Source organism: Haliotis rufescens, unplaced genomic scaffold (genome assembly GCF_023055435.1).
Source record: "Haliotis rufescens isolate VD_foot unplaced genomic scaffold, xgHalRufe1.0.p SCAF_24, whole genome shotgun sequence".
Lineage (NCBI taxonomy): Eukaryota > Metazoa > Mollusca > Gastropoda > Lepetellida > Haliotidae > Haliotis > Haliotis rufescens.
The window spans coordinates 1,865,749-1,887,664 of record NW_025963935.1 but is presented as its reverse complement, the minus strand read 5'-3'; the positions used below and the strand labels follow the sequence as shown (position 1 = coordinate 1,887,664).

The 21,916-nt window shown below is 41.6% G+C and overlaps 2 protein-coding genes across 3 annotated transcripts; both read right to left on the bottom strand.

The window, feature by feature from the left end:
- Positions 1 to 652: 652 nt before the first annotated feature.
- On the bottom strand, positions 653 to 6,550 carry LOC124122851 (multiple epidermal growth factor-like domains protein 6). Of its 2 annotated transcripts, XM_048401940.1 has the most exons (6): positions 6,351 to 6,550; positions 6,085 to 6,200; positions 5,811 to 5,864; positions 4,429 to 4,482; positions 3,092 to 4,030; positions 653 to 1,589 (listed from the first exon to the last, which is right to left on the bottom strand). In XM_048401940.1, exons 4-6 carry the CDS (start codon positions 4,451 to 4,453, stop codon positions 1,492 to 1,494), a joined length of 1,062 nt encoding a protein of 353 aa, XP_048257897.1. In that variant the 5' UTR covers positions 4,454 to 4,482; positions 5,811 to 5,864; positions 6,085 to 6,200; positions 6,351 to 6,550; the 3' UTR covers positions 653 to 1,491. The 2 variants fall into 2 exon arrangements, with proteins under 2 accessions (XP_048257897.1, XP_048257898.1); XM_048401941.1 differs by lacking the exon at positions 6,351 to 6,550 and having other exon boundaries at positions 3,092 to 4,027; positions 6,085 to 6,280.
- An 8,534-nt stretch (positions 6,551 to 15,084) lies between these two features.
- LOC124122835 lies at positions 15,085 to 21,698 on the bottom strand. The gene is made up of 3 exons (XM_048401890.1): positions 21,575 to 21,698; positions 17,168 to 17,209; positions 15,085 to 16,739 (listed from the first exon to the last, which is right to left on the bottom strand). Exon 3 carries the CDS (start codon positions 16,648 to 16,650, stop codon positions 16,300 to 16,302), a length of 351 nt encoding a protein of 116 aa, XP_048257847.1. The 5' UTR covers positions 16,651 to 16,739; positions 17,168 to 17,209; positions 21,575 to 21,698; the 3' UTR covers positions 15,085 to 16,299.
- Between the last annotated feature and the right edge of the window lie 218 nt (positions 21,699 to 21,916).

Genomic DNA, 21,916 nt, shown 5'->3' with positions numbered 1-21,916 from the left:
TATGTGAACGTGCTGTGAAAAATGAGAGTAGTCATATATAATCATATGTAATGGACCCTGCTTTGAGCAGATATTTCCTATGATCATCAACATCAACACCATCAACTCAACATTCACACCTCTATCACACCTTTTCTTTCAAATATTTCAGCACAACTACCCCCTTATACTGCTATAACGATACAGTTTGACTGCGTGATAAACATCATCACTTGTGTCTGGTAAGTTACCAAGGTAAACTTGAATATAATGATTTACAGTGGAGGACTTGTTGCACATTTTCATGGGCCAACAACCATGTGTGACCCCCAGTCGAAAAAACAAACTTGGTCCCTGCGTATTCATTCTTTATTCATAATTTTCGTTTTTGTCGAAGCTTTGAATATCGCGAAATATTTACGTGGGTTGGTTCAATTTCGACACAACAGCGTTGAACTGCACTACCCTTTGGTACTATGTCATATGTATTTACGTAAACGTCCAGATTCTATCACATTATATCACACCAGGACACAGTCTACAGGTGAGCTATGCAGAAGATGAACTCTATGCTTTGTAACGTGTTGATTCCCAAATTTATACAATATATCAACCCAAAAATCTGTATGGAAAATAATTAAGTGTGAAAGCAACAAATAAACAACAAATGGTGTGCAATCAACAAATGTATTACAAAATTCTCAAGGTTTACAAATCAATACAAATTACTGCACATTAATTAAAATGACAGTACACAGACGGGAAGTACAATAATCATAATATAATAGCAGTGGTCAGTATCAAACACAAAAAACAGCCCCAATAGCTGAAAGTGATAATATTATTAGATTCACCCAGCAGCGATAGCGGTCAAGCTTTCGAGATAACAGAGGATGAGAATCCAGGGTGAAAAGTGATCTTAATGGATGATTCGAGTTGACATTCCTAAGTGCCTGAAGGCATTACAAAGAATTTGTAGTTTGTAGTTTGTTTCTGAATATATGTCATGGCTGTTTGAATAGCCTCAGCTTCAGCAGTAAGTATGTAGCCGTATCTGGTAAGCTTGAAGAAATAGTTTTTGAACCAATGATGGTGGCGCTTGCACCTTTGGCGCTATCCTTGGATGCATCTGTGAAGATGGAGTGGTCAGAATTATGTTTAGAGCATAACTGGACATATTCTTGCTGAAGGATTAACTGGTTTGTATCAGATTTTTTAAATTATTAAGTGTAATGTCTACTTCTGGTTTGACTAATTGCAAAGGAGGCGTAAACAGTTATCGGTAGGGTGCAATAATATCTAGCTCAATATGAACTGCTGCTATATGTCATAATCTAATCCCTAACAAAGGACGATGTTGTATTGACAGCATGGAATGACTGGGGCGTATTCTAGTCCGTTATGTACATGCAGTTCGAATATTGTTCGACCATAAAGATCAAACAGACGACACACGTATTTTACTAATGGTCAATGTCACCTCAACGGGGCCATCTCTGATGCATCACAATTTCATCTACATAATAAATGGAATGAAAGGTTCATGAGGAGAAGTGTGACAGGAAGCTGCAGGAATCCATCTCCACAACGGCCTGATGTATTCCTCTCATCTGAAACAAAAATGCACTGTTTAAGTATCATAGTCGAGTTAAGTTCGATTAATGGCGAAAACCTTTTTTCATTTTATTAGATTCGAGGTAGAATAAGAAGTTGTTGGTTGGGAAATACATATTGCCATGGGACAGCTACACATCTTTGGTAAATGCTTATTAGTTTCATTATGACTATGTCAGTTCGTAAGAGTCTTCATTCACGAGGTACAAATGATCAGTTTCAGGGAGGTTATTCCATATATTACCAGCCAAAAATAACCCGTGAAGATCCCTGTTATAATAGGTCTTCAAAAAAAGCTCGTCGAAAGAGGCGACTAACGGGATTGGGTTGTCAGGTTCACTGACTTAGTTGATGCATGTCATCGTTTCTAAGATGTGTGGATCAATTTCATGATATCAATCACTAGATTATCTGGTCCAGACTTATTTTCCGATCGCCGTCATGTATCTGGAATATTGCTATGTGTGGCGTTCAACAACAAACAGACACATACAACATAGACATGTAAAGTGAGTAAGCCTTATGAAATGTCAACCCTACTGATAAAATTCAAGGAAGGCAGGAGCGGTGGGGAAGCCAAGTGTTTAAAGCGTCACGCTGAAGACCCGGGTTCGATTCCCAACATGGACACAATGTGTGAAGGCCATTTCTTGTGTCCCCCGCCGTGATATTGCTGAAATATTGCTAAAGGCGACGTAAAACCATACTCACTGAAGGCAAGCTATTGTGAAGATGACGACAGGTAATGAATTTGTGACGGCATGCACAATCGATGACGTCATGTATTTTCTCACCAATTAAGCATTATTCTTCAACTGAACAATCAGATCAATGAGAAAATATCGGAAATTTGTTACAGACCATCAGTCTACCCTTATGAGTAATATATCAAGTTATGAGCCATGATTTCTTGAAACACTAATGAACTTCTCCAGTATAATATTACCTTTTTTTATGGAGCTTGACTCAAATGTTCGAAATTTCCTAAAGCATGGCTAATTAACATCATTTTTAGAAGCTCTATGAAGATAGTAATTTCACTATTCTAACATGTAGGAACTTTCTTACTCGACACGTGATCGCCCTCTCAATTAAAAAAACGAGTAAACCCAGGTGTGGTGCTGCCACACGTGGAAATAGAATCAGGGAAAATCGGGATTCAAACCCATTGTCATAGAAATCTAGGACACCTTAGACAAGTAGAGCCTTTTCTGTCTGAAACATGCAAGGTGTGCCACTGGTGAACACTTACTTGAGAAAAACACGAATAACATAATCGCAACTCACATCGAAGTATAACTGACTGTGGCCTTGGATGTGACTAGCTTCAATAGACTAACACTAATTAATAGAATGAAGATGTGTTCACTTTAATGAAGTAGATGGTCACCTAATATGTACTACGTGTATGTAGCTGTACAAAAGGTCAAAAGCATTTGAGTTTAAATGATAACTTTAGCCTTGATCGCTACAACTTCTCAATGACATAGAAACTCACCTGTATGTACAGCATAACCAGGGCCGGGAAGTCCATGTGTATTGTTTGAACAAAGTGTGACACAAACGTCATCACATCGCCCGTCTTTATTCGTCATGTCGCACCTGCCACAATCAGTCCCACAATGGCGTTCACAAGTGTTGCCAAAGTAACCAGGTTGACATGCATAGCACTTTCCATCCATATCACATGTCCCGTGAGAACACGTGGAACTACACACACTGGCGCAGTCAACTCCCCAGTAGCCTTGCGTACATCGAGAACAATTTCGAGACTCTTGCAGACATGCTTCACAGTTGCGAGAACACTTCCTTTGACAGTCAGGAGACATCCATCCGTCCACACAGCCTTGTCTACAGACTGCAGACTTTATGTGGTGGTCGTAAACACAATCATGCTCCCTGCAGCGACTATCACAGGGTTGATCACAGTGATGGCCGTGGAAGCTAAGGCGACACCCTTGGGTACATCTACCTCTTTTAGCTTGCTCGCATGCGTTTTGATGGCAGCCGCTTGGACACCTTGTGCCACAATCGTCACCAGTCCAACCCTGGAGGCAGCCCTTGTTACAATACCCGTCCCAGGAGAAGCAGGAGTTGTCCACACATCCTTCACTGCAGGCTCGCTCACACCTGTCTCCCCACCAACCATCTTTACAATATTGTGAACAATGTCCCGTCGTTCGGTCACAGTATGCATGCCCGTCATCGTTCTCCCTGCATTGTAAGGGACACTTCGTTGTACAGGTGGAGGTAAAGTAGCCACCCTGGCACTGCAGACATTGTCCTGAGTCCCTGTGACAGCCACCGTTGTCACAAAAACCAATACATCTGTTGTCACAGCGACTTCCATACCATCCCGACACACATTCAGGGCACGGTGTTTCTTCCCTGGCCCTCAGACAGTTGGAATAAGCAGACGAAGGGCATATGAAAACTACTGGAACATAAAATCATGCAATCGTTACCATTCGAAAAAAATGAGGTTATTATTTATTATTCACTTTAGGTTTAACCACGTCCATCAGGTTTCATCTAAGAACAAAACAGTGAAAGATGTATTTGAAAAGTTAACAATATTCTCAAGTTGTTGAACCGGTATTACAGACATAATTTTGACCCGTATGGCCGGAGGTATGACTTGTGAACTGTTTCACGGACATCTAAGGCTGTAGTCCTTGCATTCGTATCGGATATGCCCGGTACTATTCGCTACTTGATAGATGTCCCGTGTCGATATGACGCTAACATCAATTTATTCGCAATTGTTAGAAGTTCCAGATGTTAACTTATGTGACATCTAGAATATCTTGATGCAAGGAATGAAGCCATACTCACACAGTAGGATCAGATTTGTTGTCATCGTTTTTTATCGCTCACACTTGAAGGAGCCTGTGGTGCATACAAGTAGCAGGGTGTTAAACATTTCGTTATCTGGATCTGTACTTTCCCTTTTTGGGGAGTAGCTATTTGACCGAAATAATGCCAATGCGACGTTACATTAAATTTTAACAAACCCACTTTTTGGAGATCCTATTCAAAACAAATGTGTAAATAAACATTAGAAACTAACAGTTCAGTGATGATACTTGGTGTTCGCGGGAAGGTAAGGTGAAATAGGATTTAACTTTGCATCCAAAATTATTGCACTTATACAACGACGTGCATGCATGTGTGTGTATGTGGCTGCTTGTACTTGTCCGGACGGATGCCGATTTTAAAGTGCTGGCCCACGGAGATACCATGCTGCAGTTGAACAGGAATACCCCACTCAGACACAGTATACTGAGTTCGAGCCGACAAGTCCTTGTTATCAACTTAAGACCCCCTTAATGCCGAGGGCCAGACAGAATAACAAGTACCATCTTTAATGTATTTTGGAGTGACGCGGACGGCTATCGAATCCCGGACATTCTGTCCTCGGGCAGACGCTCTTGCACCAGACCACAGGGCGATCGTTCGCGAAAAGGGCAAGTCAAGTGTGCACATGAAAAAATATGAGAACCTGCATTTATTGTACAAAATAAAATAAGTATCAACACTGGTGTCAGTGATGTGACAAATTTGGAACTGTCCTCTACATTTCCATTATTCAGCAATTTGAACATTTACTGAGGCGTGAGAGCAGAACTCCTGATCAACTTCTGAGAAAGAGTCGTATGACTCTGTTTGAAATCTTCGTAGACAGAGCATGCTGCAGGAAAGTTGACTTGCTAAGTTAACTAGCACTAGTCCCTCTTGTCATACAGTAAGTATTGTGGATGCACTTTTGTCAGTCCCAGTCTTTGAGTTTTGTCTCAAAACTTGTGAAATGTGGAAACCAAAGCCTAATGCTTCCTTAATATTTATCGACATGAAGGGACAGTGTGTTGTTACTGCTGGAAATGTGAAACACCCCTCTTGTCATGCAGCTTTGTGCATGTCATATTGTCTGTCTTAATCTCGATGTATAGATCTAAATATGAAAAGATGAGTCGGTTTCACTGGTCTGGTTTATTTTTATTTCTGGTGTGTAAATCAATGGAAAGTATCAACCGAACTCACCATATTTAAAAGAGATTAGAACGTCGATATTACTTAAGCTTAATGTCCAAACTAGTATTAGCACACACGCGCGCGCGCGTTGAGGCACGTTTCTATAAAAGTACAATATTCTTCAACGCAACGTTAAACCCCATTACATATCAACTCAGAAAGGAACTTCACGATTCAGAACTTACCTGCATCAGAGGTGTCTTCCTGTCTGTGCCCTGTACATACCTGGAAACTTACACCTGAAACAACGCACAAAAAAACTGTATAAATTATTTGATATCGACATTTATTTAATAATAAAGTCTCGCGATTCATAAGGATGTATATTAATAATTACAATAATGTGACCAAATACACTCTACCTCATTTGATAAAAATATAGCTGAAACTGTTGTTGGGAGAGAGTCTAAAGATTTTATAGTTTTGTTGGAATTATCGAACATTTTCTGAATAACGAACCCGATGTTGGTAAGTTTTGTTTCTTCATTCGCTCGTCAAAGAAGGATTAGACCGTCCAAAGATCTGGGCAAACCTGGATCACACCTGTCCATACACGAAACTTTATACCTGAAAACCTGCAACAAGTATACAGTATAAATTATTTTACATTGACATTTATTTAATGATAATAATGACATGCCTAAACAGTGGTAGAACTCTCGGGGAATCCGATTCGTGGGGTAACTAGCTCGCTAACATGACCCACAGGTGACGTAAACACTTACTGTCTTTGTTCTTGTGTTCAGTAACATGATTAATCCCAGGAAATGCTGACACACTTCTTAAGAAGGCTGTAGGGTTTGATCTGAGTTGAGTGCAGATTAAAAAAGGTTTATAGGTGTCATAAATGTCCAATTACAGGCAACAATTGCTCTCCGAGAAATTGTTTAGTCAAGTGTAGAGCTGACGCATGTCCTTTTGAGTAGGAGATTATGTTCTATACGTCTATCGTAGCACTCATATGTGTATCTTGCCTGGGATATAGGGGGATTACCCCTTCACGTCACACAGTTGTATAAGAAGGGGAATTAGTTGTCAGTTGTAAATCTTACACAATAAAAACAGGCCAATGGTGGTATTTATATATAGGGGACGATGGGGTAGCCTTGCGATTAAAGTGTTCGCTTGTCACTACAAAGACTCGATTCCTATATATGTACAATGAGTGAAAACCATCTCTTGTTTTCCTGGCTGAATCGCGCTGCAGCATGTCGGTGATAGTACAGGGTATGTAAATGATATACAATATATCAATAGATGTGCCTTCCATATCAACTCGTTTGCCGAATAATATAGGAGCAGTCTCGAGGAACAAGCAGCGACATAAACATTTCCCGAGGAAATAGTCCCTTTCTTTTGTTTGTTGTATAAACCTGGCAAACAAAACAAGATGACGGCAGCTTGCACATATGCAGGCTAGGTAAGACGATACTATGAGAGTCCCAATTGCAACCTAATACCCGAATGAGTGCGTGTGAGTGAGAAGGTGTGTGGAAGGGGGTGTGTGTTTGGTCTGACGGGCGGATAGGTGAGTGAGTGAGTGAGTGAGTGAGTGAGTGAGTGAGTGAGTAATGAGTGAGTAATGAGTGAGTGAGTGAGTGAGTGAGTGAGTGAGTGAGTGAGTGAGTGAGTGAGTGAGTGAGTCTTCAATATCTGTCACTGCCGAACCAGGTGTAACTGCACGAGCACAGCTGGCCTAGATGTACCTGCAATAATAATGTGTTAGACCGGAGCGTACAACACTCTTTCTGGTTATGATCAATTTTTGGCATTTTTTGAGGTACGTTTTCTTTATGTTCCTACGCTTCTCTGTCAAGTGAATGAGGGTGCGTTTGTGACAATTATCATGTGGCTTGGTTGATTGTGTGTCATCGTTTGTTGCAATTATCTTGTGGCTTGGTTGAGTGTGTGACATCGTTTGTTACAATTATCATGTGGCTTGGTTGATTGTGTGTCATCGTTTGTTACAATTATCGTGTGGCTTGGTTGATTGTGTGTCATCGTTTGTTACAATTATCATGTGGCTTGGTTGATTGTGTGTCATCGTTTGTTACAATTATCATGTGGCTTGGTTGATTGTGTGTCATCGTTTGTTACAATTATCATGTGGCTCTGTGGATTGTGTGTCATCGTGTGTTACAATTATCATGTGGCTCTGTGGATTGTGTGTCATCGTTTGTTACAATTATCATGTGACTTGGTTGATTGTGTGTCATCGTTTGTTACAATTATCATGTGGCTTGGTTGATTGTGTGTCATCGTTTGTTACAATTATCATGTGGCTCTGTGGATTGTGTGTCATCGTGTGTTACAATTATCATGTGGCTCTGTGGATTGTGTGTCATCGTTTGTTACAATTATCATGTGACTTGGTTGATTGTGTGTCATCGTTTGTTACAATTATCATGTGGCTCTGTGGATTGTGTGTCATCGTTTGTTACAATTATCATGTGGATTGGTTTATTGTGTGTCATCGTTTGTTACAATTATCATGTGGCTTGGTTGATTGTGTGTCATCGTTTGTGTCAATTATCATGCGGCTTGGTTGATTGTGTTTCATCGTTTGTTACAATTAGTATGTGGCTTGGTTGATTGTGTGTCATCGTTTGTTACAATTATCATGTGGCTTGGTTGATTGTGTGTCATCGTTTGTTACAATTATCATGTGGCTTGGTTGATTGTGTGTCATCGTTTGTTACAATTATCATGCGGCTTGGTTGATTGTGTGTCATCGTTTGTTACAATTATCATGTGGCTTGGTTGATTGTGTTTCATCGTTTGTTACAATTATCATGTGGCTTGGTTGATTGTGTGTCATAGTTTGTTACAATTATTATGTGGCTTGGTTGATTGTGTGTCATCGTATCCCGGCGTAACATATACCTGTGCCATCAACCACTGGTCTTGATGGTTCATATTCGATTGTCCTTAGAGAAAGCTGTGACTTATGACATCAGGTACTCTCTCATTCACCCATGTAAACAAACATGTTTGACAAAGTGCTCCATAAACATATACACCTGCGTTCCGCTGTTTCATTTCAGAAACAAAACTACTTTCTGTTCTATTGTATTCTAATATAAGCACATGAAAACGGTCAGGTCATATACCTGATTTAGTCAAATTCAATACATCGAAAACGAAAATATATTCAGATTAACTTTAAAATGTCCGCGTTAAGATTCGGTAGAGTAGGTCACCACTATCCGGTGTCTGTCCTATGAGGTGACGAGAATGGGATGGCGTGGTCACGCTCTGTGATTAAGCTTCAGACATCTCACCCTGATGACGTTCATCCTACGTTGGACTCTGGTTTGCCTTGACAAGACACATCTGTGATTGTTTACGGACTACCGTGTTTAAGGATGTGCAAGTTTTGTGGTAATATGCCATTGTAACAATGTGATTCTAATTGTTGCCAGTGTGTATAACATGTATCGTAGGTTATACTCGGCCTTAATAACTTTTTGTGCATCCGCCCGTGCCCCCAATTAGTCATTGAAGGATATCATATCATGAATATGCATACAAACAATATCCACTTTGTAGTTGTAAAAGACGTTTATCCATGTTAAATTCTTATGTGAAACATAGCGTCGGGGCTATAGCGCCATGTTTCGTTAACACGACCCCAAAGCTTGTTACAGTAGAGGCATGATAGCGCAGGTATAGCGGGAGTAGACCACGGGAAAAACCCCTAGAAACGTGACCTCTTAAGCCCAGGTAACTGCACGACACAGCTCTCTCTCTCGAGAAAACTGATCATGTAATCATATAATATTGGAACTTGTTGAATGATGTCCTCGGGAACGACAGTTACACAGGCTGCGCATGAGTTTCTCTAGAATATTTGGTTGTCTATTGTCCCGAAATAACCGTCATATTCAGTTGGAAGAACTATATTTGTATACAATGTCAAATAAACAGGTGGAGGTAATGGCGGGGGTAAAGTGGGGTTTAAGGTAGCGTTCAAGATTATTGCACTCACATTTATATAGCTGGGTGCGTACATGTATGGTCTGTTCGTTGTAGTGTGTATGTTGTGTTTGGCCCTGTGTGCACACACGCACACACATGCAAACACACACACGCATATGCACACAGACGCATACACACTCACACATATAAACGTACACACTCACACACATACAAAAATACACACACATACATGCATACTCACATATACACAAATACATACACAATCACACACAAATGCATACACTGTCTCTGTCTCTCTCTCTCTCTTACACACTCACACATACAATGCACGTACACATACGCAAAGACACACATACACACAGACACACAGAAACACACACAAACATGAGTATACACACAGACACATACGTACACACTCACACACACAGACACACACATCCAGACACATAAACACACAAACACACACTCACGCATACAATCTACACAATCAAACACACACCGCGCCCACACGCACACACACACACACACACACACACAAGCATACGTACATCCTCGTCCAAACATAAGTGCAGTATTCTGTTATTACAATACACCTTATCATCTCACCGTCACCTAACCAAGTGGAGAATATCATTTCCATATGAAACTTGTTAACAATATCACATTAACCCATGTACTTTTACCCGTTTCATCATACTAACAACCCTTTTTCGTCATACCAAACACCCCGTTTCATCATACTAAAAAACCCGTTTTGTCATACTAAAAGAGCCTGTTTCATCATACAATATCACATTACCCATGTACATTAACCCATCATATCATACTAAACACCCCGTTTCATCGTACTAACCAACCCGTTTCATCATACTAAAAAAACAGTTTCATCATACTAAAAACCCCGTTTCGTCATACTTAAAGACCCTGTTTCATCATACAATATCACATTACCCATGTACCTTAACCCGTTTCTTCATACTAAAAACCCTTTTCCGTAATATACCAAAGACCCCGTTTCATCATACTAATCAACCCATTTCATCATACTATAAAAAAACGTTTTCTCATACTAAAAAAACGTTTTGTCATACTAAAAAAATCGTTTCTCCATACTATACTTAAAACCCCGTTTCGATCCCCTACTGTATGTAGCGAATCGCGGCGCCTTAGACGACTGGGCCACCAACGCCCCCAATGAGTCTTTGAAGGATGCCAGTATCATATGAAGAATATAAACAATATCTACTTTGCTTGCTGAAGTTTGTGCACATGAAAAAGACGTCTATCCATTTCAAATTATTATGTCAAAGATAGCTTCGGGGCCATACCGTCATATTGCTGAACACGACACAAAAGCTTGAAACAGTAGAGGCATTATTTCGCAACCGTGTTATGCAGTCACAGTGGGAGCAAACCCCCTAGAAACGTGTCCTCTTAAGCCCAGGTAACTGCACGACACAGCTCTCTCTCTCTGTCTCTGTCTCTCTGTCTCTGTCTCTCTGTCTCTGTCTCTCTGTCTCTCTGTCTCTCTCTCTCTCTCTCTCTCTCTCTCGAGAGAGAGAGAGAAAACTGATCATGTAATCATATAATATAGGAACTTGTTGAATGATGTCATCGGGAACCACAGTTACGCAGGCTGCGCAAGAGTCTCTCGGGAATATTTGGTTGTGTATTGTCCTGAAATAACCATTATATTCAGTTACCAAACTGTTGGAGGGAACTATAATTGTATACAATGTCATGTATAGGGGGAGGGGTAGGGGGGTGGTAATGGCGGGTTAAAGTGGGGTTTAATGTCGTGTTCAAGATTATTGCACTCACCTTTTTATGGCTAGGTGCGTACATGTATGGCAGGTTCGTTGTAGTGTGTATGTTGTGTTTGGCCCTATGTGCACACACACACACACATGACCACATATGCAAACACGCATATGCACATACACAAACAAACACACATACATTGAACGTACACATACACACCCACACACATACATACACACTCACACACATACGAACATACTCACACACATGCGTACACACAGGCGTACACACACATATACACATGCAGACACGGACACACTGAAACAGACACACTCATACATACAATCTACTTACTTGAACACACACACACACACACAAGCATACGTACATCCTCGTCCCAACATAAGTGCAGTATTCTGTTATGATAATACTCCCTTTCATCTCACCGCAACCTAACAAAGTGGAGAATATAATTTTCATAAATGAATATACATGTAAACAATATCACATTATTCATGTACGTAAACGTGACCCAATCTTTGTGTCATGACGTCAGAGTCTCGTTTTGTGCGAGCGGGTATCAAAGGCGGCGCTCTATGTTATTTTCGTCGAGCGAGTGAGTTGGGTTTAACGCCACTTTTAACAGTATTCCAGTTATATCACGGCGTGTCAGCTTGATGTCGTAGGAAAGCCCAAAGTAATGCAGGTTTCACACGTTTACCACTTGGGTGAAACCCACGAGCACGGGTATCGTGCTGACAAACCTAGAAACATAATTGGGGTGAACCTGGATTCGAACCTGTGCTGCGTTGTGTCCGGATCCAATGATTGTGACTATGAGTTCCCGGACCTCTCCGATTATGGCTTTTGACTGGTCAGCACAGTATCTGTGATCAGTGGTGTCATAAAAGACTTGCATCACTTCAGTCTTCCCTCCCACATTCAGATGACCTTCATTCAGCTGATATACGCAGCCTGACGACCTTTTCAAAAGAGCTGGAATGTTACTGAAAACGTCGTTAACAAACGGATACAACTACAAAATGCTGATTGTTTGATACACCTGGAATATTCCTGATTGTAGTTTTAACAAAAGAATACTCCTACACAATGACGATTGTTTGATACGCCTGGTGTATTCCTGATTGTTGTATTAACAAAGCAATACACCTACACAATGTCGACTGTTTGATACACCTTAAATGTTCGTTCCTGATTGTTGTTTTAACAAAGGAATACACCTACACAATGTCGACTGTTTCATACACCTGGAATATTTCTGATTGTTGTTTTAACAAAGGAATACACCTACACAATGTCGACTGTTTGTTGCAACTGGAATATTTCTGATTGCTGTTTCAACAAAGGAATACACATAAACAATGTCGATTGATTGATACACCTGGTATATTCGTGATTGTTGTTTCAACAAAGGAATACACCTACAGAATGTCGACTGTTTCATACACCTTGAATATTCCTGATAGTTGTTTCAACAAAGGAATACACCTACACAATGTCGATTGTTTGATACACCTGGAATATTCCTGATTGTTGTTTCAACAGAGGAACACACCTACACAATGTCGACTGTTTGATACACCTGGAATATTCCTGATAGTTGTAACAACAAAGGAATACACCTACGCAACTATACTTTGTCCGCTATTTAATACACCTGGATTATTGCTAACTGCTTTGTTGACAAACGGACACTGACTGGACATTTGTCTACATCTGTCTCGATAGACACACTTTTTATGGATAACAACTTCTTTAATACTGGGAAAGGCGACGTTACGGTATAGATCCCTATACCGTTGTTAACCCACTCATGTATGCAAAATTGTTGTTACTGTTATTCCTCCACCTACTATATATATTCTGTACTATGTCCCTCATTCAGTCTTGCTTGACAACGGTATAAGGATCTATACCGAAACGTCGCTTTCCCCAGTATTAAAAAAGTTGTTATCCATAAAATTGTGTCTATCTAGTCATCCGTCAACTTCTAAGTAATGCCTCTCAAACAAAATACATCTGTCTCAACCTCAGCTTGGATATTATTTTCTGTGTTTTTATCACGGGAAGGTGTGTGCTACCAACTCAACGATGTGATCAACAAGGGCAAATTGAAAGGATTTCGGTGGTAACTTTTTTCTGACACCTTGGCTGACAACATAGGAAGCTAAACTGCACCACACCCGGTACTTAAGGTGACCTTTATACACCTGATGTGCACTTCAAAGTGACGTTCGCCCCTGTCGTAATCTACCCATACATTATTTATTGCAACATGTTTCCTAATGTTAGCTTAGCCCTCATCGAAGTTTTATGATACTTTAAATGATTAATGATAGCAACGCTCCTAACATTCATGTCTAAATTTGCTCATTGAAACTTCTTTTAGACATAACTGCAGTAATGTTGACTGTTGTGTTAACAAACGAATCCCAATACACACTGTCAACTGTTTGATTTACCTTGATTACTGCTAACCGCTTTGTGGACAAACGAACACAGCTACACTATGTCCCCTGTTTGAGAACAAATGCTTCATCAAACGAAAACTATCTGTTTCGCCTCATCCTCGATGATCCAGGGTAGTAAACCTCCTTTCTATTATCATTAAGAAAACATATCGATTCGCCGCCACAGCTTGTAGTGTTCCTATATCTAGACATTCCCTCTGCTGTGTTCCTAAAAACAAGCTGACACGATGTACGGCACACTTTACAGGATTCTTCGGTGTGTTGAGTGAGAGAGTATGCTGTTACGCCGCTTTTAAGAATATTCAAGCAATATTAGAGAGGGAGACACCAGAAATGGGCTTCACACATTAACCTCATGTGGGGAATCGAACCCGGGTCTTCGGCGTGACGAGCGAACGCTTTAACCTCAAGGTTACCCCTCCGCCCCTTTGTTGTATTTACCTCGTATTTCTAGTGGTATACCTAGTTGGGTATGTGTAAGCGGAACTGAGTGGATCTTGTTGCAATTTGAAAAAAAAATGATTGTTTATGTAGGTCCAAAATGCATTGACGGGGCGTTTGTCATCATATGCCATCGCTGCTCAGACCAGCTTAGATGTGTTTTTCTGTTTTGTTTCATGGTGTAGGAGTAGCTCTCAGGACACAACACACTGTCAGGTCATACAGGGAGTAGGAGTAGCTCTCAGGACACAATACACTGTCAGGTCATACAGGGAGTAGGAGTAGCTCTCAGGACACAACACACTGTCAGGTCTTACATACTCAAAATTGTGATCACCAGTGACAACTTGAAAGGATGCCGGTGGTAACTTTCTGGTGACAAGACACCTTACAACATGAGACGCTAAATTGCACCGCACCCGGTGCCGGACCATGACAGGACTGGACGCAGAATGGAGGAGTACTCATTTTCATTGGGTTCGTGGTGTCAATAATGTATTTGTGTTGTGGTGGCTGTCACAATATAGCTAAATTGTTTGATAGGCATTACTTAGAAGTTGACGGATGACAAGATAGACACAATTTTATGGATAACAACTTATTTAAAACTGTAAAAGCGACGTTGCAGTAGATATCCTTATACCGTTGTCAAGCAAGCCTGAATGAGAGACATAGTACATAATATAAACTAATGTCCAAAAGAAACAATACCATGTGTTCAAAAGGTTATGGAAGTAAAACAAAACGAGAAAATTAATATTGGTATATTCCATTAGAGCAATCTTTTTACATCATGTGTACAAAAATTCATTTTAATCATATTTTAGCATGCAGGCATTTGTATTGGTGTTGTATTCCTAACGTGTCGGGTCAACAGATTTAACAGTAGATCTGCACGTGGATTTCGTGCTACGGCACATGACATCGTTTTTGCAAAGTGTACGTTTTTTACACAAATTGTCAAATGTTCCGGCTTTTTCCCACCGATCACATTTGGATTGGTACGAAGGGTATGTTTAAATGTGTTTTCATATAAAGTATATCACTTATAACTCAAAATGAATTATAAAAAGTAAGTATCGTTATTTTTGGACATTAGTTTCTATAGTAGGTGGAAGATTAACAGTAGAGGATTAACATTGGTAGGTGTCGACATGGATACAATGTGTGAAGCCGATTTCTAGTGCCCCCCGCCGTGATATTGCTGGAATATTGCTAAAAGCGGCGTAAAACCATATTCACTCCCCCCAGGCCGATGAAAGTAGTACATATCCATATACGTGGATTATCATTTTCCATTCAATTGGAACTGAATGCTGAAGAAATTGACCAATCAAGTCAACTCGATTGCAGTAACTACAATGAACACACAACAAGTTTAATTGCATATCTGTTTCTGAGTATACACAAAATATATATATGTTCGAAAAGGCTTTTCATCAGAAAAAATACAAAAGGAAAATACAGTGAGGTACCTAAACATGTTGTTGACATGAACTCCTTTAGTGGTATATATGTCTGCAATAACAATATTTTGTTTCAGGCAATTTAAAACACACATGACTGGCACATTTTTATCATATGCGTCTTCTTAATGGGGGGAAGTTTATGAAAGTTGCTTAAAAGAAAACACACTGTCCTGGTAAAATAATAATGCCTGATTCGTATTTTTGTGGTGATCCTGCTTCTGTTGTCACCGCCGTGATGTGGCTGGACTATTGGTAAAAGCTGCTTAAAATCATATGTACTCATTCATCCACTGATGATGCTGAACTGTTTAGAACTTTACCTGGCAAGCACTTCGTACAGCCAGCAAGTTGAAATGTCTGTACTAAAAATAATTCGCGAATCAGTTATTTGACTTCAAACATTTTACAGTAAGTAATAGTTTAAAAATTTGGTTTTGATATATTTAGGGTCCTTTTCACGTGTTGTGACGATGTATTTTCCTATTACATGACGATAGCGGACAACGAGGATGACAGCGATTACAAGTAAGACGCCAAGGCCTAGAGTAGCATCAGTTGGAGTGTCTCTGTCTTCAGTGGCAGTTGGTCTGCTGGGCGTGGGCGTCGGTCTGTTGGGCGTGGACGTCGGTCTGTTGGGCGTGGACGTCGGTCTGTTGGGCGTGGACGTCGGTCTGTTGGGCGTGGGCGTCGGTCTGTTGGGCGTGGACGTCGGTCTGTTTGGCATGGACGTCGGTCTGTTTGAAGTCACTATCACGTGTTGTGACGATGTATTTTCCTATTACATGACGATAGCGGACAATGAGGACGACAGCGAGTATAAGTAAGACGGCAGCAAGCAGAGACAGTCCGATAGCAAGGCCTAGAGTAGCATCAGTTGGAGTGTCCGTGTCTTCAGTAGCAGTGGGTCTGCTGGGCGTGGACATCGGTCTGCTGGGCGTGGACGTCGGTCTATTGGAGGTGAACGGTTTCTCGGTTGGTACCGTGGAGGTGTCGACACTGGTGGTCGTTACATCTTAAACAAGAAATTGTGAATCATGAGTGAGTGATTGTTTAACGCCGCTTTTAGAAATATTCCAGCTGCACGTAGACCATGCACGTATTTTTTCTCTTGCACGCTTTAAGCGAATTCCCTTTTTTACCCCGATACACTGTATTGTTTCACAATAAGGTATGTCGATGTTTTCTTACTTTTTCTGGTATTTCTTGCAGTTAGACGGTATATAAGTTGGGGGGCACGGGTGACCCAGTCGTCTGCCTCCGAGGTTTTGGTTGAAAATGTTTTCCCTCTTGGCGTAAAAATGCACTCACTAATCCAGACATTTTGAAAGATTTAAGATTTTCCTATATGTAGATACTATTAGTTCTAGCCGTAGGGTAGCGCATATATCTGCGTCAACATTCCCCAAGTTAGTGTTAATTCAATATATATATTCAACTTACCGGGTACTGTGACTGGAGTTGTTTCTGTCGACTGTGCTGCTTCTACAAGTTCAGAAAAACATGCGATTATATTTTCAATATCAGTTCAGTGAGTAAATAAGGGAGTTACTTGTAAGCAATATTAACGATGAGACATAGACTTCCGATAATCGTTATGATGTGACTGCTTAAAGCGCCCAGGTTTTATTTCCAGTAAGGACATCGTGGTAGCCTGGCTATAACTCATCAGGGTCACAACTCGGGATCGATGGACACACTGTAATGGAGAGCCTGGCATGAGAGTGGGAGGTCCGGGCGTGGATCCTCGACCGCGTCATATCATAAGACGTTAAAATATAATACTAGTTATGACCCTGTCTGGCGCGCGGCATCAAGGGGCTAAAACAAGGACTGGTGGGCTTGTGCCTGAGTGGGATATGCATGTTAAACTGCGACAAGGTATCTCAGTGGGCTAGCACTATAAAATCAGCATTAGTCCAGACTGCTACAGCAGCCACAAACAAACAAACACGCACGCACGCACGCACGCACGCACACACGCACACGCACACATGCACGCACGCACGCACACACACTGTTAACACAACTCACTCACCTTTTACCAATATGTTGTACTTGTAAATTTACTCTGAGAATATGCTACAAAACCATTTCCACAATCTCAAAACCAACGAACGTTTCGGGCTATATCAAGAACATGTGTTACTATCAGATAGTTATGATACCAGGAGTATTCTGCCCCACCGCCGCCCACCATCCTTCTAAGCCCTTTTGGTACATAACATTAAGCAGGGACCTTTTCGCTCTATGAAGTTAATCCAAATCGCGTAAGCGTGCCAGGTAATACGAAACGGCTATGGTTGTTGTCACACCTCGTGCAAGGTAATACGATAAGGCCAAGGTTGTTGTTACTCTCGTGCCAGGTAATACGGTAAGGCCAAGGTTGTTGTCACACCTCGTGCAGGTAATACGATAAGGCTATGGTTGTTGTCACATCTTGTGCCAGGTAATACAATAACGCCAAGGTTGTTGACACACCACGTGAAGGTAATACGATAAGGCCAAGGTTGTTGTCCCACCTCGTGCAGGTAATGCGATAAGGCCAAGGTTGTTGTCACACCTCATGCCAGGTAATACAATAAGGCTATGGTTGTTGTCACACCTTGTGTCAGGTAATACAATAAGGCCAAGGTTGTTGTCACACCTCGTGCAGGTAATGCGATAAGGCCAAGGTTGTTGTCACACCTCGTGCCAGGTAATACGATAAGGCCAAGGCTGTTGTCAAACCTCAGTCCAGGTAATATGATAAGGCCAAGGTTGTTGTCACACCTTGTGTCAGGTAATACGATAAGGCCAAGGTTGTTGTCACTCCTCGGTCCAGGTAATACGATAAGGACCAGGTTATAGTCACACCTGGTGCTAGGTAATACGATAAGGCCTAGGTTGTTGTCACACCTCTCCACTAAATCAAAATGTAGTGCAATTGTTCTGGGTTGCTCGACACATAAAGGTGACAGGGAGTCACATGAGGTCACACCAAGCATATCACTAATGTGTTGTTAACCACTGCGTTATTTAAGGTTTGTTCATGATATTTACGCCTAGCATATCTTCCCGAAATGGATAACGCATTCGAAGGTGTTGGTATCCTCAACGTTGGATAAAAATATGTAACTAGAAAATGAAGATTGGATGGTCCTGCTTTGTCACCTTGTGTCGAGGCAACGTTGGGTCTTAACCAACAAAGTATTTTGGGTCCACCTAGGGTTAAATGGCTGAGATATAGGCAGCCACGATGAACCCATTGCCACTTGTCTAAAAACGCCATATGGAACATAGATGAACTGTGTAGGGAATGTGTTTTCTGCATGCTTGTAGGTAATTTGTTCCACTTGTGTGGAATCAACACCTCATATGTTAACGTGTATATCACAATTAAGGTATATGTTCCATATTTCATGTATCTGACTGACATTAACGTCACAAAAATGTTCACACAGCGTGATATGGCAGCGTTCCAGCGTTCCAGCGTTCCAGCGTTCCAGTGCAGAGACGTGGCCGCTTGTAAGTAAATCAAAACGTTTAAGAAATATATACATAAAGAAAACAGTTAAGCACATCCTAATATACTGAACAGCATTGAAAACGCACCAGAATACATCTTGAAATATTACAAAAACAACTTGAACAATACACCCTAATATATTTCATCATTGTTTGGTTCCAATGTTTGTAACAGTAAATAAGGCATAATTGCGGGAAGAATTATGTTTTCTCGAGATGATGTTATCAGTCATGCGTGACGAAAGCTCACGTGCCATGCATGGTATACCGTCGAGTATCTCTAAACTCAGTATATCCAAACGTTAAAATTGCTTTCTTAATCTCAGTTTTAAACAGTTATTCCAAGGCGATTACCAAACGCCCCAAGATGGCAAATCGACAAATCGCCGATCACCCTTTTTAATAGCTGTGGTTGCACAATCGTCGTTTCAGCACCAGAAACGCCAGGAACCGGCTGAAAGCATCATGACTGAGGGCTAGACGAGTCATAAAGCGTCCCTTTTTGAGAGATCATCACAAAGCAGCTCGCTTAGCATGGTGTATAACGCGACGGAACTGGAATCTGAGAACTTGGAGACGGATACATTGGTCAGACGAAAGTCGCTTTCTGCTCAACGTCACTGATGGAAGAACGAGAGTTCGGAGGCACCGGAACACGGCCTTCACTCCCAGAAACATTAAACCAACTGTTGCATATGGCGGGGTCTCGGTATAGGTTTCGGGTGGGGGTGGGATGTGTGTGTGGGGGGTGTGTGTGTGTGTGTGTATCTCTCATGGTTGCAGGTTGGATTTGGTCACCATAAAGGGCAACTGAGCATTTTGACAACCACCCTCGTGCAACTCGACCTCAGTACATTGATGACAATGCCAGGCCTCATCATTCGCATGCAAGCGTGGATTACAAGAGGGCAAATGCAATAACGACTCTACCCTGGCCAGCAATGAGCCCAGATTTGAACCCCCTTGGACATGTTTGGGATATTCTTGGGCGGCGCATACAGGCACGAGATCCTCCTGTACAAGATGTACGCGAATTGCATCAGGAATAGTTGTTGTTGACCCATTAACAGATCCAACATCTGACTGGAGGCATGAGACGTAGGGTGGAATGCACCATCCGGGCACGTGGCGGTCATACCACTTCAGATCTTTTTCACGTGTCATGTCAAGTAGAGACTTTAAGGAACATTTTTACATGAAACATCAAACGTAACTCGTTTACTTAATCCATTTTTTTTTAGTTACTGTCTGAGGTCAAAAACGTAAGTACCATATACAGGCTCCAGCAACGGTACCAGACCACCAACACTACAGATGACCGACCACGTAGTGGAAGACCAAGAGACATCACCCGACGTCAGGATCGTCTGATTCTGCGACAGCATCTTCAAGATTGCTTTGTGCAGCTGCGGGAACTGCTCGACAGACAAAGGGGACACACCAGTGACACATTAGTGCCGACATCGTGCGTCGACGATTGACGAGCAGACAGCTCCACTGTCATAGGCCACACTTAGGACTCATTCTGCCATCATGCCATCACCGGGATCGTCTCCAGTGGGCAACATAGCACAAGCATTGGTGCCACTAGCATTGGCGAAGAGTCCTCTTCTCACGTGAGAGTGGTTACTGCATCTCAACAGTCGGTAACGTTATTCGGATGTTTGTGTTGTTGAGAAAGACTCGTGGTGTGGTCCGAGCATCACGGTGTGGGATGATATTGGTCTTGCACAGAGGGTTGGCCCTGTTGTCTTCAAGAATATCGGTCCAGGGAGAGGCAATGGTGTCACAGCAGCTCGGTACATTGATCAAGTCTTGAGACTACACGCCATATTTCATTTGGCACGTCGCCAGCATGATAACGCCCGTGCCCACAATTCAAGATCAGCAAGAGAGCAGAATGGCATCAGAACCATGCAGTGACCTGCCCTTAGTCCCGATGAAAATCCCATTGACTACTTGTAGGACGACATTCAAAGACGGCTGAATGACTGCAGCTGAACTGCGTCAGGCGTTCCTCAGAGTGTGGGCTGAAGTGCCTATGGCCTTCATCAACCGCCACATTCATTCAACGTATCGACGTTGCACGGCAGTCATCAATGAACATGGTGGACACACGAGATACTGACTTGTGATGCCATTTTCTCAGAGACAAGTTTTGTGTTTCATTTTAAGAACATGTAACACTTTAATTTCAACCTTGATGATCAGATCTTTTTAATACATCTCAAAGTATGTTGACAGTGTTTGGACAAATAAGGTTTTTCATATTTCTATCCATGGTGATGTTTCTTTTGCGGTTCAGTATACAATGACATACATGCATAAAAAACAAAAACTTACCACTCAACTTGTCAACTCCGGCACAGATAAGTGTTCTGGTGATGCTGTCACACAGGAATGTGACATCGATGTCTCCAAAGTGATCAGCTGTGACCGTCAAGGGCTGGGCTAAGACAACGTCCGTGATATTCACTGCAAACACGAAAACGTCGTTTTTTTCCGTATATGGTCATTGGACGGAAAAACGACTAAAAATTCATTAAAATTGATTAATTGGTCAGCGTCTAGAAAGTGTCCAGAAAAGGGTCGAGTTTTTCAAGCGTAAAATGGACGGAAAAACGATGCTTTTTGCTCCGCCTTGTACAACTGTTAACGGCCAATCAGATGGCGCTGGACCCCCGA